The 13,067-nt window shown below is 42.1% G+C and overlaps 1 protein-coding gene across 2 annotated transcripts; it reads right to left on the reverse strand.

The window, feature by feature from the left end:
• Positions 1–64: 64 nt before the first annotated feature.
• tmcc1b (transmembrane and coiled-coil domain family 1b) lies at positions 65–13,014 on the reverse strand. Of its 2 annotated transcripts, none has more exons than XM_079341331.1 (8): positions 12,911–13,014; positions 9,873–10,048; positions 7,242–7,285; positions 5,707–5,972; positions 2,701–3,120; positions 1,772–2,256; positions 1,534–1,669; positions 65–1,445 (listed from the first exon to the last, which is right to left on the reverse strand). In XM_079341331.1, the coding sequence occupies exons 4-8, from the start codon at positions 5,929–5,931 to the stop codon at positions 1,131–1,133; spliced, it is 1,581 nt and encodes a 526-aa protein (XP_079197457.1). In that variant the 5' UTR covers positions 5,932–5,972; positions 7,242–7,285; positions 9,873–10,048; positions 12,911–13,014; the 3' UTR covers positions 65–1,130. The 2 variants fall into 2 exon arrangements, with proteins under 2 accessions (XP_079197457.1, XP_079197456.1); XM_079341330.1 differs by having other exon boundaries at positions 5,707–6,488.
• Positions 13,015–13,067: the final 53 nt, after the last annotated feature.

The raw sequence follows: 13,067 nt of genomic DNA on the forward strand, positions 1-13,067 counted from the left end.
TGACCACTACAGAAGTGACATGTATATTAAGCAACAACAATGATGACATAGAGACAAATGCAAGTTAAACTTTCATTTTCACCTTTAAAACAGCAAATTTATTTGTCTTTAAAATATAAAAAAATCAACTAAAAAGTATTACTATTTCATTGTCACTAATAGAAACAGTACGGAAGCACTGAGTCTTTGAGCTCTTTTACCGCTCTTCAAGTATGTTAAATCAGTTCATAGATTATTCTTCAGCAGTGGAAATAAAAACACCAGGACAGCAGAACCCAGCTGGCCCAGAGGGCAAGGTCCAGATCCAAATATAAGTACTCGATAGTAGTTATCATGGTTGGCAGAACCAGTGTTACAGACTTTAAACATCCAAAAGAAAAAAAGTCAAGAACCCACTATTATTTGATCCAGTGACAAGTCTGACTCCAGAGCAATGTAGCTGTTGTGCAAGCACCCCCATTCTTCAGATGTAGCGAAGAAAAAAAAGTTGGTCACAAAAGCTGAAATTTAAAAGGATTGAATAAAAGAGAAAGAGAGAGGAGACTGAAAAATTATAACGGCAAGGCCAGAAGAGAGGAAAACGTACAAATAGAGAATGTGGACAACTAAATCAGCAGAACACTGTCTGCACGTTACAGTTAAAAGAAAAATCAAAACACCAATCAGCTTTGTTAAAAGTAGCAGTGACTTCAAAACAATACCACTTGATTTAGCTTAAAAGTAATAAAACTCAACAATTTCTTCTGTGGTGTAACAATGTAAAGTTTTCCACATGTAAACAATTCCACTCAGAAGAGAGAGATCTAGTGTGCAGTTCTCTCTGCCCCTCCTTCCACTATAATCCATTTACCCTTACAGTATGTGCTTGTGCCACAAAAGCACTGAAGATAACGGGTTGATACCAAGCATCCAGCCTTTTTCTCCCCCTAATTCACCATATCAGTCCTCTCAAAAACACATTTCAGGATGTAATAAAGTGACAAACCTCCGATGCAACGCTCTCGAGTGTTTTAAAAATAAAAAAGGTAGGGCTTTTAAAATTCAACTTCCTGTATGGGTGAACATCCTCATTTTACACAACAGCCCCATCCCTCTGTTCTTAGAACGTTTAAATAAGCCTTCAAAGTCGGTCATCTTGGGTGCAGAAGAAAGCGATGCAGATACTCGGAAATAGCCTCCCAATGCCTCCAGAAGAAGGCGAGGAAGATCACGAGTAGTAGTGTAGAGAGTGTGCGGCTGCGGGTTTTCATTAAGGGGACGACACAGTTAGCCACTGTTGACACAAACACCAAAAGCACCGCCATGACGGCGAGCAGCACATTGATTAGTTTTCCAAGAAGGGTCCTTGCTGTGGCGTTCTCCAAACCCTCAAGCTGCACCACCTGCTGCTGCTGCTGCTGTAGCTCCATCTTGGAGATACGAGTCTGACAAGCCTCCAGCGCCTCCTACAGGTCAGAGACAAAGATGTCATGTGAAGAAGTTCAGAGGACAAAGCAAAAAACAATTACCGGACGTTCATTTCGGTACGCTTACTTGAATGTCTCTCGCTCTTTCATAAGACTGGTAAGCAATCTTCTCCTCCATACTGGCTAGTTCCTGTTTTAAGTTCAGAATTTCATTCTGGTGCAGTTCTGTCAAGTCATTGAGTTGTTCTTCTAAACGTTCACACCTGGAAAAATTGTTAAAAAGAGCACATCATAAACAGGAAATCCTTTCTCTTCTACCCATACAGACCTCCTAAAGTCAAGTGTGCAGGTCATTTTTATGATACCTGTATCGCTCCTCTTGAAGTGCCTCCATGATCATCGTATAGTCACGTTGATAGTGAGTTTTTAAGTTTTCAAAGGACTCCTCTAGTCGACCCTGGTTTTCCCGAAGCTCCTGTATCTCATGAAGAACAGCATCAAAGCCTGATGCCTGGCCATGATCAAGGGTGTTGCCCTTGGAACTCGGGGGGCCTCCAGGGGCTCCAGTCGTACTGTTAGCTCCTGCTGAGCCAGAAGTAGCGCTCGAACAGTCGTCGTCACTTCCGTACTTTGGGCTGGAATGCAATTGTCCTGTCCCAAGGGCCCTCGTTCCCCCGGGACCCACTCCTTCATCCCCCTGAGATTCATCCAGGGAATCTTTTAGGGCTGCAATGTTGTCTGCACTGCCGAACTTGTTGCGGATGAGAGAGGCGATTTCTCTCGGCTTTGACACCACGGCTCCAGCTGCAGAGTGAGTGGCGTGAGAGAAACTGGACAGGCCACCCGTTACCTGTAAATCAGCAAGATCTGGTCAGTAATCAGGCTGCGACAGGAGAAATATAACTGTATGACTTCTAGTTTAACCACTGTAAACAAGTGAATTAGGCTAATAACAGAAAGGCAGACATTTCCAGTGGGGATTGTGTTCTGCCTCTTGGATCATGTGGCTATTGTAGCCTTTATATGCAATTGATATTTAGTTTCAAAATGCATTCCCTTTCTGAAATTCTTATTTTTTTTTAATGGTGAGGACAATAGATGGATGGTTAAAGTTCTCTTAGCACTGGGGGGAAACGTGAGAAAAGTGATCAAACTGCATTGGTGTTAATTTGGCATTTGACAATGTAGAGACAAATGTTAGCCTAAAGTTGCTGCTGTAAGTCCACTCTTTATTTCCATGTAAGTGTCTTAAAGCTCTTACAGAGAACACGGCAGGCACCAAAAAGGCACAAACCTTAGCTCCAACATCTTTCAGCCCCTGGTGCATGTCTCGAAAAACATCTTTGGGCTGACGAGGGATGCCGTTGTGCTCTACCTCTCGAAGCTTCCGGTGGTAATGCTCCAGCTTCCTCTGCAGTTGCTGGATAGTCTGAGCTGACTTTTGATTCTTCTTCTCGAACACCTGCTTGATGCGTGCGCTCTGCTGTTTGTCTGCGTTATTCGCCAGTTTCAGGTACTCGGCCACGTTGTCGTCACGTGCAGTTTGTTCAATTTTGATTTGTTCCGTGAGCTTTAGAATCTTCTGCTGGAGTTGGGCAATGGCCTGCTTCGTTCGCTGTGGGTCTGGGGTATTGTCGACAACATCATACCCGTCTGCGCCGTACGGGAGGGCATTGGGTGACACGGCGGGGCCCGTTCCATCATAGCGGTCCAGCTGTTCAAATAAAGGAAAAGAAGAAATAAACAGGAAGACATGTCCGTTATTAAATGTTTGATCTAATGTGAACGCCTGTGTTTGTACTGATTGTCACTTCTCTTTTACAACAGCAGATGGCACTAGTAAAGCTAAAGTTTCACTTCATGGCTTCAGTTCAAGGAGCCCTAGGAGGAAGTAAACAGTTTAATACTCACAATCTGTTTTATTGCCATTTAAATTTACGAGGATTTTTTTCTTGGTGTGTTGGTGCAAAAGAATAAACAAGGCTAAAATTACAGGTACTAGGCCTCATTATAATGTGCTTGTTTTTCCAGCTTCTTACTGTCTGAAGAATAGAGTAAAAGTATTAACACCATCTTGGTATGCAAGGCCTCTCTGATATGGTCAGGTCAATCCAGTTTCCAGATCTATTTCAGGGATTTTTGTCTGCATGGAAGCATTCTTTTACCTTTGACCAACATAAGGCCTGAAACTACAGGTCAGGTCAGAAATGCTAAGTCCCTGAGCCTGCTGGTGAAAATGCCATTTAGCCAGCATTAAGAAAAAAACAAGTTTCTTTTTTGGCTGGGATAGGCCTTTACAGTTTGCTTGATTCCTTTTTGATGTTGTTTATTTATTCATTCATTCTCAAAAAAAAAAGAACAACAATCATTTAGTTACAGAGTGTTTAGCCCTGTAAGCATTCTCTGTCCTAAAGTACTCTCAGAGACAGCGAGGGCTAAATTTAGAAAGGCTTAAAGCACATAGTAACCAACCAGTCAAAGGCAATCTGTGACCTTCCTCCACTGACAGCTCATCTCCACATTCAAGGGTTCAACCGGGCCCATCTGAACCACTAACAACCTTTTAACAGGGCCACATCCTTACACTCACTTTGACAACGTGCACAGCATCTCAGTGTGTTCGCTACTCACAGACAACATGCTATGACCTACAGCAGCATTTCTAAGAACTCAGCACTTTTGTTGTTCATGTTTCGACATGGTACGCTGAATACATGTGTATATGAATAGAAGACATTGTCATAGTAGACGGGATATTATTTATAAAAAAATAAATAAAAAGGAAATATACATGGACTTTGTCATTAACATTGATTTGATTCCCTCATGATTATTGGGTTGAAATGCATCAAAACAAGAGTCAAGCAGTCAACCCATCTGCTTGAGTTTCTCTCCCTACTCGATACATTTGGCAAATTTGCATTTTACAAATGGATGTTGGATTAGCTCAGTGGTTCTCAATTATTTTCTGTCATGCCATGCCATGCCATGCCATGCCATGCCCCCCCCCCCCCCCGAATTGAAATACTATTGACAACCTGATAATAAGTATTTATTTATCTATCTGTACAAACCACTGTATGAGTTGCTGGCCTTGTGTCAGATAGTTCTCTGAAAAGGACTCACCAAATGGAAAATCTACCAGCATGGCGGGTGTTCATTTCTGACCCTGCAATTACCTGATTATCAAAACAGCTTACTTCCTGTTTCCTGGTCTTATTAGAATTATGCCAGTTATCGTCACTTGCTTTTCTTGACTCTGACGCCTCCTCCTTTTTTTTTTCACTCCAGTCAGACACTTCTCTACACTGAAAGTCCCCCTATGCCTCTCGCACCCCTCTGACACCTCACCGCGCCCCACCCCGGGGGGTCCGCGCCCCACTATTTGAGAAGTACTGGATTAGCTACAAGAAGTTCCTAAACCCCTCTGTGTACAAACATTACAGGATCATCATTAAAGGATTACTTCTGCTGCTTAAGTAAAACAATCTGAACGCATTCCAGTCTCCAGCAGTGCTGAGGTTACAGGAGAGTCTTTTTGTGTCTGATTCTGAAGTAAGGCCTTTTCTTCGATTCTCTCTCCTTCGTTGTGACTCAGGTAGAAGTCCGAGAAGGAGTGTGACCACAAAACAAAGCAATTCTCCTCCTTTGTGCTCTCCCACACACACACTGGCACACTCGGCAACTGCCCATGTGTATGGTGTGCTTCAACACCAGAAAACTCTCCTGCTCTGATGAGCCTGACTCAGGCTACAGGAGTTTTAATATGTTACCTGACTGCAATCGAGTAACATCACGCACATGGAGAAAATCTTAACCCACTCCATAATCTCAAGTGTGCACACGACAAGAGATGAAAATAATGGAACAATCACATACGTCAGGATTTTTGCTAAGGTTATGGTGCCTGATGGAGGAACGCACCACCTCCTTGAAACAATGGAGCCGGCGGCTACGTATAAGAAAATAAGTAAATAAAAAAGGAGTTTGGGAGAAGAAATGGCTGTGGAGACGCAGACTACATGGATAGTGTATTCTTCAGCAAGAGCTGGAGGTTACTGTCTTGCCACTACTGACCACTTATTACTGTCTTCACTCGTCTCTCACGGTCATTATATTCAGGCGGGACTTCTGCCAGGCGACATAATGGTCAAGAATTTAAATCCTAAATATCCAACATGTTCGATATAAATCAGATCCTCCCCGACCTCCGAGCAGATTGTGGATGTTAACGTGATCTTTATACCACTCCATCTACTGAATCTACTGGAGTTGTTCTTGACAGGACTCGGACACTCACCTTGTCTGGCTCTTCCGTTGAGTGATAACCTGATGTTAGCAGTATGTCCACGAGGGCGGGGCTGGTGGGTGTATCTGTGGTGGAGGAGGAGCGTGGGCGTCCAGCCTGAAGCAGGGCCTCGTGGGTGCTGCGCCTGTGGATCTGCGGGCTCCCTTTCTGGGGAGGATCCCCAGAGCCCCCCACCTTGCTGCGCCGGCTTTGCAGGCTGGTGCCTCGCTTCATCATCGGTGGAGCGCCTCGGATCTGCTGCAGAACTCTGCTCAGAGCTGCAGGAGGGGCGGAAGCGGCAGAGTTGTCAGAATCCACAGGCAGGGCCAAGGAGGCGGGAGCGTCCGCCATCTCCGACCCAGCATCGGCGGGTTCGGAGTAAGGGGCACCCAAGGAGAGGGAGTCATGTGGGGAAACGGAGGAGCGTCGGCGCTGTGGCTGGAAGAAGTGCTTCAGGCCATGGCCCAACGCTCCCATGTTCTCCAGGGCATTATGGGTGATTTTGGACAAGCCGTGCTCTGACTCCGACGCCCTCCTGCCAGCCTCGGGCTCCGCTCGACCTACTGCGTCTGGCTCTTCTGGACTCTGCTCACTACTACCCTGATCCATCTGAGACCTCCAGTGTCACAGTGAGGCTCTACGGGGGTGCAGGGGACTAGCTACGCCCCGACGACACCCCCCTCCCCCCCTCCCCCCTCTGAGAGACCGGTTGAGCCGGGGAGCAGAGGGAATGGCACTCAGTGGGGCCGTGTGAGTGGGCATGCATCTGTGGCTTGGCTCAATGTCATGCTTGTCTACCACAAAAGGAAAAATAAAATGAATTATGACATGCTGCAGTGGGTGATGAAAAATAATAAGCAGTGGCAGAATATTAAACAAGCAACACAAATGGGTTGACAGACATGAGTGTTTTTGCATTTTAACAAAAGGAATTATTTATTTATTTTGTTTGACAATTAATTCAGCGTTGAAAAAAAAGCTTCCTGTTTTCTCTCTGCTGAAAGGAAACAGTAGGTATCCATTTCACTTTAACAACAAGTGTACTGGCATGTCTGATACTGCCAACCCAATAATGCAGAAACTCAAAGTCTAAAAATAAAAATACACAAGGTTTCCGAACACTTTCTGAAATGTTGATGTTTATTATTTAAGTCTTTTTTTAAATATTTTTCTGAGCATTCAAGTTCATCTTAAATCATGACTAATTATGTTCCAGAAAGTATTCATTACAAAAATAAATGATCAACTAAACTCTGAGTGCTTGAATGATACAGAACAAAAACAGACTACAGAGTGTCAAAAAGAAAGAAAAAAAAAAAAGCACATTCAATACTAAATGGACAGCAACTCTTATCCAATTTTCATGGGATTAAGGTGTTCAGTGATCCACGGCCGTTCCGCTTTGCCTCTCATTTTATAACGAGGCTAAAATCCTGACGAGTCCACGTCCTCAGCTCTCTGGTGGCGGCTTACATGAAAGCCTCTTGACTTTACTAACACGTAAGGAGACAAAGCAAGAGAAGAGGTGTAAAGGAGTTTTGACTTACCATCAGCCCAGCTTCTCCTCTACTGACTCACAACTCAGGGCAGGCTAAATGAAGCAGAAATGTGAAGACAAGAAAACATAAACACTCCGCTCCATACAGTAGAAACACATAAAAAAAAAAAAAAAAAAAAAAAAAAAAGGGGACAAATCTTCCACTCAGCAGTTTCTGGTAATAATGGATATGTGAAGGAATACAACACGAGACTTAAGAGCTTCTAATATGCTGAGTCAACAGTCCAGCACCTAATGGAGCTTTGGTTAAAACCTTAGAAGCGAGAAGCACGTTGACGCATGACGAGCCTCGTTGTGTTACAACAGAAACTATTCTTCGAACATTTCAGCACTCGTACCACGACAGGATCAAAAACAGCTCTGAACACTTTGACTTTAACGTGCGACAAAGAAGCAAACATCCAAACCTCAAATATGTCCAGAGTAGTAACGACACTGCACAACTCCTGTGTGGCTCGAATAAGAGGGGCCAGAGTCTGTCCACATTCTCTCCTGGGCCAATGAAAACTACAAAGCTGGCTACCTTTTAATACAAACATTAAAGGTTTGTTCAGGATTTCACATAACCGTTTGGTTTGTTCAGGATTTCACATAACCGTTTGGTTATGTGAAACCGTAGACTTAACGTTAAGTGTCTGACTTAACGTTAAGTGTCTGACTTAACGTTCAGGCCTCTATCACTTTACGTTTTTGTTTTCTCGTCATTCTGCTCGTTTATTTTACTATCAGAAATCATGTTTTTTTTTTTTTTACCTTTTTCATTTGTGTTATTGAGTCACCTATAACATGTTTGCCTGCACTAACGTCATCTTTATTGTCCGTTTTTCCATAAGTGCTGGACATACAGAAATATCAAAGAAAAACTCCAAACCACAGTACAAGCTCAGTATGAAAAAGATTTTAAAAATATATACAAAACTGCAAAGTATAAAGGGTAGAATGTAGATATACACAAGAACAAGATAAGGGGGGGGGAGGTGTAAGTCACTCGACATAGTGTGAAGCCCTTGAAGCTTTTTTTGTGCTTTTATGTAAAATTGAGTTGATTTGAAATACTTTTGTTTTGATTAGCACTGATTAAACTGACCACATAAATCCAACGACTCCCTAATATTCTCTCCTTATTTCTAATGCCAGAGACCGCCACACTCATTTGAGTCTACGTTGTCTTCGCATGCTGGACTCAAAAGGGATTTAAACCCAAACCACCGGCTCACAGGAGTTGTAGCACTCAGAGTCGATTAAAAGTTTAAGGACTAAACTCTTTATCACATATTGTTCAATGAAACCAGAGATACACGTATAATTAGTAAGGAAATTGACGTTGAGCACCCGGACAGAGTGTTTGACAAAATACAATGTGTTTATGCAAAGGGAAAAAAATGAAATCGCATGCCTCAAGTAATGGGACTGACTCTGCAGTGCACGGATTATTTTGCAGAGAAACAGAAAAATTATTCCACGAGTCAGCAGAGCTATGAAGTATCACTTAACAAGCCAGCAGCAAAAATCTAGCAGTACCAAAAAAAAAAAATCCTCTGAATTGCTCCATTAGTGCTACACAGTGACTCATTAATGCTGCTCCTGCTGTTAGCTCTGCACTGTTGGATAAGAAAGAAAGCATGATGTTAAAGGGTAGGTGGTAGTGAGAATAATGTGCAAAAAGAAAAGAGAATCTAAGCCATGGCTTTAAAAGAGACTGCTGCACGCGTTCATTATACTCAGGCTGGCTTACAGCAGTCAATCCTTTAAATTATTAACTGATAGCAATGAAACTGTCGATAGATAAAGGTATGTAGCCTCCCTCCTTCTATAAGTGAATTAGTGTAAAATCAATCAGACTGCTGGTAACTTTAAAACTGCAATCTCTTAAAACTACATCCATTTTTGACACCCATTCAAAAGTTCTGTATCACAGTGTGCGTTACAGTCCTGGGTTCAGGTCTGCAGAGCTGCTGTTTAGTGACTGAGCTGTATCTCGAGGTGTTCAGTCATCATGTTACTATGAATTAAGTTTCTTCGACGGATGCTTTCAATCTGGTTTGTGAAACCGTCATGCTCAACCCCAGACCAACAATTCTTCACAGACATGGAACTGTGAGCTTAATGTACGCTGAAACTACGATGGCATGCGACTCTTCAAGGCTAAGGGCAAAGTGTTCTCTTGGAGGGTCAGCCAACATTCATCTATCAGTCTGTGTACATGAAGGGATCCAAGGTCACATCCTCTACAGTGCGAGTGTGTCTAGCAGCATTTTGAGCCTTTTCGTGTGTTAAATAAAACATTTCTGCAGCCTCATGGCCAACATGCGGGGTGTTTTGTTTGATGACTGCTTTTAACGCAGTATTACATCTGCAAATAACCCCTCGGCCTAGCACTGAATTGTGATTTAGCAAATTGTATTTTCAAGTTAATAAAGTAGACTTTGTGCTTATTTTGAAAAATGAACATTCAATACTATTCCATAATTAGCTACAATCGTTTAAATGTGCCGATCATTGGTACCATTTGTTTTTTTTTTTTAAATGCTGTATGTATTAATGGCTCATTCAAACAAAAAGGACACCTCACAGGTTATTATAGAGGGACACAAAACACAGTTTTCTTCTATGAACTTACTTGCAGGTGTGGTCATCAGCAGATGGTCTGTTGTGGATCTATTTACATGAAAAGGCGTAATCCAAGGGAATTTTTGAAGTCTGCTTCCTCTGGGTTACTCCCACAAACGGGGCTGTGGACGGATAGCTGTTGAACTTTAGTCAGCTGTTTCCGTGGACATTTAGAAAAATCACATGCTGTAACGAAGACAAACAGAGGAAAGTGAGTCTGAGAAACAGGTTGTTGTGAAGACTGTTTTGATTTAGATTTTTATCACATCCTAATTGTTACCAAGGGTTTCGTTTCACTTCATGACACTTACAGAATTTTTACAAGTTATACCTACTATCATACATGTCTCAGTGTTTCCTCAATGTTAGGGGTAGTGGCAGAAAAAAAACAATTTGTTGGGGGCTTTTTATTATTTGTTTACAATTGTGTTTGTTTTTAAAAGTGCATTTACTTTAAGAAGGTGACAGTTTAGATAGCTGATTCAATGTTAGAATTAGCTATGAAGTAGTTGGCACAGTAAAGTTAAAGAAGTGACGATCCTTTATGAGAATGCACACAACCTTTGTCCGTGCTTGTGAAACTAATAAGTGCACAAATTTGGTAGATTTCATGAAAAAAGCAAATGAATGGTTGCAGAAACGCTCTGACTCTGTGAAAACTGTATGTTGTCGTATGTAGCGTCCCTTACTGATCGATCTGGAAAATAATATCTCAAGCTTTCTTAATAGTGGCTTCTTCCCGGCTTCATGCCCTCAATTTTTGGGACCACGTCAGTGAAGTGCAACTGCAGCGCTTGGCTCCAAAAACTGCAGGGGCACTTGATCTTGTGATGTTATTGTTGGCTCAGTTTGCATGATTTCAGAGCAAACTGGATAAAGCTGGACAGAAATCTAACCAGCATGCATTGTCAGGCAACAGACAAGGCTGTTGAAAAGAAAGAAAAAAACTTGGATAAGGCCAATTCAAATTTGTGAGAAAACAGGCCTCCAAGGGCTATTACATTAAATACTTGTTTAATGTTAATTAATAGTTTTAAAGAGACCTATTGGGAAAACAGGCAGGTCATGTACTGTTTAATTTCCATGTAGAGCCACAATTAACTAAATAATTCATTGTGAACATGAATACTTTACATAACTCATAGTGTAATCACTCTTTGCTTGAGAACACAGATATCCACCACCTTCAGTGATGTCGCCTTTTGGCGTTAATAAAGTTTCCTTTGATTATTATATGGAGTACACACTAACATCAGGGAGCTCTCTTTAAGCACACAGTTATTCATTAGGTAACAGGTGCATATGGTGTCATTATGTGACGGGTCACTTACAGTGAACCGTCTGCTTTAAAAACAAAAGGCAGAAAGTGTGGTGAAGTCATAATGTACACACATAAGTGGACTGTGTCTCTCTGTGTTACTGTAAAGGAGCCTCAAAGGGTTTAACCTGGTTTTAACTATCGTTAGCTACAGCTAAGAAGTTAGCAGCTTGCTAGCTGACTTTCGTAGGCCCGGCATTAAACAAATACGAGTTTCGGATATATTGACAAAAAACGACAAACAAGGTCATCATTTTGTTAAGAGGCGGTGTAAATCGTTGGCGTGAATGAAGTCACTAAACACCGGTGCTTCTGTTTTAATGGCCTGCCTCTTGTAGCTTAGCAGGAGAAGCTACCACGGTGCAGCTCGCTGTAGTTCACATCAGAGCTGCTAAGCGAGGGAAGGTCGTGGTCTTATGATGTCACAGTATGTGAACATAATAAAGTCTGTGGGTCTAAAAGGTCGTCTTCACCTGGCTCTAAAGGTACCAATGTATTTATCAACCAGAAGTATTCAGTCTAATAACCCTGCCTTCCTCTTGTCTCACCCTGAGCAGAGGTGTGGAGTCTATAACAGTTATAGAAAACATGTTTGAATAAAGAGTTAATCTTTATAAGTTTATATTATTACTTCTACAATAAATAATTGGAGGATAGACTTTAGACATGTTAACATTAGAAGTTAACTCTCATAGCTACAAACACAGTCAGTTTATGCGATATTACACTTCATCTTCTCCTATATATTTCTGTTTCGAATACAGAAATATGATGATGGCCATGACATGACACACACTGCACACACATTTTAAGACACAAATCAATACTCCCGTATGATGAGCACAATAGTTGTGATTGTCTGTAGTTATACAATAATATCGATGTAAATACACCTCAAATAATCCTAAATCTGTATGGTGACCAAATTATCAAAAAAATAAAATAAAGACCTATGGACATACCTCAATGTGAAATGTGATTATGAAATGCAGCATAAAATCATAACATCAGTTAATGTCATAAGCCATACTCCAAATTGAGTATTTACCATTATACGCGTTTTTTTCTCCAGCCATGCAGCAGCACTCTGTCCTCCTGTCTAAACTGAAACTATCCTCAGGTGTGAACAGCTCCAACACACTGGGTGAGTTTAAATTGCAGGTGTCTGGTAGCCATCTGTCACATACTCCCACTGGGCTTTCTTAATCACACATTAAAGTCTTGTACTTCATGGTGGGGCATGTTTGCTTGCAGTCCCCTATTTTCAATCTATCTATCCATCCATGAACCAGTGCCGGTCTTATCTGAGGACAAAGTCAAAGCTGTTAGCTAGTTCAGTTTGTTTAGCACATCCTGGCTGTCACTGAATCCGGCCTGGGTGTTGTCCCCAAAGAGTAACCTTTACACCTTTTGTCTGAACGCCACTAAAATGAATTTCTTAACAACTTCCATGTACGAATATTTATCATCGCCATCGCAGACTATTCTTGGCAGTGAAACGGGCTCTTACTAGCCGCCTGTCAGTTAGCAGGCTGGCTAAAATAAAACACAGCGCTTCAGCCACGGTTAGCTCCAGGCGAACAGGGCACCTCGCCAGGCGGCAGCCACAGCAGCAGAAACAACGTAAAGCGACCTTAAACAGTGTACACATCGGATAAACAGCACACGGAATCACATTTCATTCATAAAACACTTCGTAAAATGTGTGTTTTTTGCTGGCTTCAACTTACATGGGCGCTGAGAGGATTGTGTTGATGACCATTCATTTCTCCCGATGGTGGAACACTCCCACGATGACGTCAAATAGCGTGCTCGACGTCAGAACAGCTGAGTACCCGACGCAGCTAACCATCCATCCCGTCTGAGCAGGTGATCCGTGTCATGGTT

Source organism: Symphodus melops (genome assembly GCF_947650265.1).
Source record: "Symphodus melops genome assembly, chromosome: 4".
Classification (NCBI taxonomy): domain Eukaryota; kingdom Metazoa; phylum Chordata; class Actinopteri; order Labriformes; family Labridae; genus Symphodus; species Symphodus melops.